General features: G+C 43.0%; 1 protein-coding gene across 1 annotated transcript in view; it reads left to right on the top strand.

Annotated features, from left to right (window-relative positions):
- Positions 1 to 2,050, top strand: part of LOC102294159 (SH3 domain and tetratricopeptide repeat-containing protein 1) — a gene marked incomplete at its 3' end in the record, with an annotated part of 23,544 nt that overhangs the window by 15,476 nt on the left and 6,018 nt on the right. Inside the window, 3 exon segments of the mRNA XM_014329738.2 lie at positions 81 to 279; positions 390 to 466; positions 1,077 to 1,272. Of these exon segments, the coding sequence (XP_014185224.1) occupies positions 81 to 279; positions 390 to 466; positions 1,077 to 1,272 (472 nt within the window).

Raw genomic sequence — 2,050 nt, 5'->3', positions numbered from 1 at the left:
TTTTAATACATGTGTACGGAGTTGCTGTTTTACTGTCATTATATAAGTAAACTTAGCCTGCTCACTCTCTTTGTTGTTAGGTTCATTGTTTGCCAGTTGCAGTGCTAGCCAGATGTTTGACAGTTCAACCTCTGGAGGAGACCTGTACTTGGAGCAGGGAGACATAGCCCAGTTCGAGCCTCCCTTCCTAGGCTCAGGGTGGACTGTTCTCTGTCTGGCTGATGGAGCACGGGGCACTGCACCTAGACCTGCTCTGGAGCCAGTCATCCCTTTCCATCAGTGAGTTACAGCCACATAAAGGCCCGTGTGGACCTTAAGCAGTCTCATAGTAACTTTGATGTGAACATGAAGCACCGTAAATGAGGTCAGATAATCCCATCTGTCCACAGGTGGTTTCTCAAATCTTGTGCAGAAAGCATTTTAGTAGGTGATGGGAAATCTACCTGTGACTTCCCTCTGCACTTTGGTAAGTGTTTGTGTTATGTTAACTTCAGTTACTTTCATTTATCTCATATAATCAGTTGCAGTCTAGCCTTGAGGTCACTGTGCTAGGACTAGGGCTACAACTAGAGCCTGGCTCACAGTATCGCCTCCAATTCATCCCAAAGGTGTTCTGTTGGATTGAGGTCAGGACTCTGTGCAGGCCCGTCAAGTTCTTCCACACCATTTATGGAGCATGCTTTGTGCACTGGTGCACAGTCATTTTGAAACAGGAATAGCCATCTGCAAACTGTTCCCACAAAGTTGGGAGCATGAAATTGTCCAAAATGTCTCGGTATGCTGAAGCCCCTCCTGAAAAGCACCCCCAGACAATAACCCCCCCTTCACCCAGCTTTACACAAAGCAGTCAGGTGGCATGCTTAACACTTTGTATGTATTGGGTTTGGTGATGTAACAGTTGGCCACACATACGCCACGTATACCAGTGATTACATTTGGACAAATATGCATTAGTTTGACATATGGAAATAGAGTTTACAACAAAAGTTGATTTTCCAGTTTTCAGAGATACTTATTGCTACAGAAACCTCTCTCACAGTTTGGGACTATCTTCATGCAGTGTCTCCTCTGTTTAGCCAGAGGAACCTGTCTAGCTAAAAAGGAGTATGATGCTGAGGGCCCGGACGAGCTGAGCGTGTCACCTGGTGATCCCATCACGATTGTGGGATTTTTGGTGCCTTGTTTTGATTGGTTCACGGGGAAGAAGGAAGCAACAGGAGAAATAGGTCTGGTCAGGACAAGCTTGGTAAAACCGTCCACTGACGCTTACGAGTGAGTGTAACAGCCGATTCCAATACAGTTTTATTGTATTACACCATTTTAGGTTGAGATGATGACAGTGTGTACCTGTTTTCTTCTCTGTCACCACTCCAGCTCTGCAGAGATTTTTTTAGATGAAGAGGATTGGATTTTCTCGAGTCTGCAAGAGGAAAAAGTCATCGAAGAATCCATTGCCATATTGAAGAAAAAATCTCATAATGATATTGGGCATAATTACAAACTAGGTGAGAAAGAAAAGGAAAACGGCTTACTGATACCTACCGATGCTCATAGTACCAATGCTTACATTCCAGTTAAATCAAATCTTTGTTTAGTGTGCCAAAGTTTGTGGCAAGAATAAAAACCTGACAAAGAACCACCATCCAAGTCCAACACGAAGACCTGTACGTGCTGTCAGCATTGCTTAACTTCCATTGATGAGTTCATGGAGGCACAATCTACAAACATATTGAGGTGTTGTATGAATTAGGGACATGAAAAATTGCAATCCTCCAAATGATTACTTACTTATTAAATGGAAATTTTTGACGTGTTGGTGGCATTTGAGGAAAAGTCTAAAAACATTACATACCAACCAGCCTGCTAACATCTGTGCCATCTGTGAAATCTTGCTGCTAGCATGACTAAAATAATTCAGATCACTGTAAACTGCCGCTGCTGCGGTTATGGTTGTGTTTGATTAAATATACAAAAACTGTTGCCATGTTGTCACAGATGAAAGAAACCAGCGTCTGGTGTCCTTTGCTTTACTGTGACAAAGTTACACTCT

The sequence above is a fragment of the Haplochromis burtoni genome, unplaced genomic scaffold (assembly GCF_018398535.1).
Source record: "Haplochromis burtoni strain Fernald_Lab_line unplaced genomic scaffold, NCSU_Asbu1 Contig_538, whole genome shotgun sequence".
In the NCBI taxonomy this organism is placed as follows: Eukaryota; Metazoa; Chordata; class Actinopteri; order Cichliformes; family Cichlidae; genus Haplochromis; species Haplochromis burtoni.
Note: the sequence above shows the minus strand (reverse complement) of the source record. Positions and strands in the feature narration are given on the sequence as shown.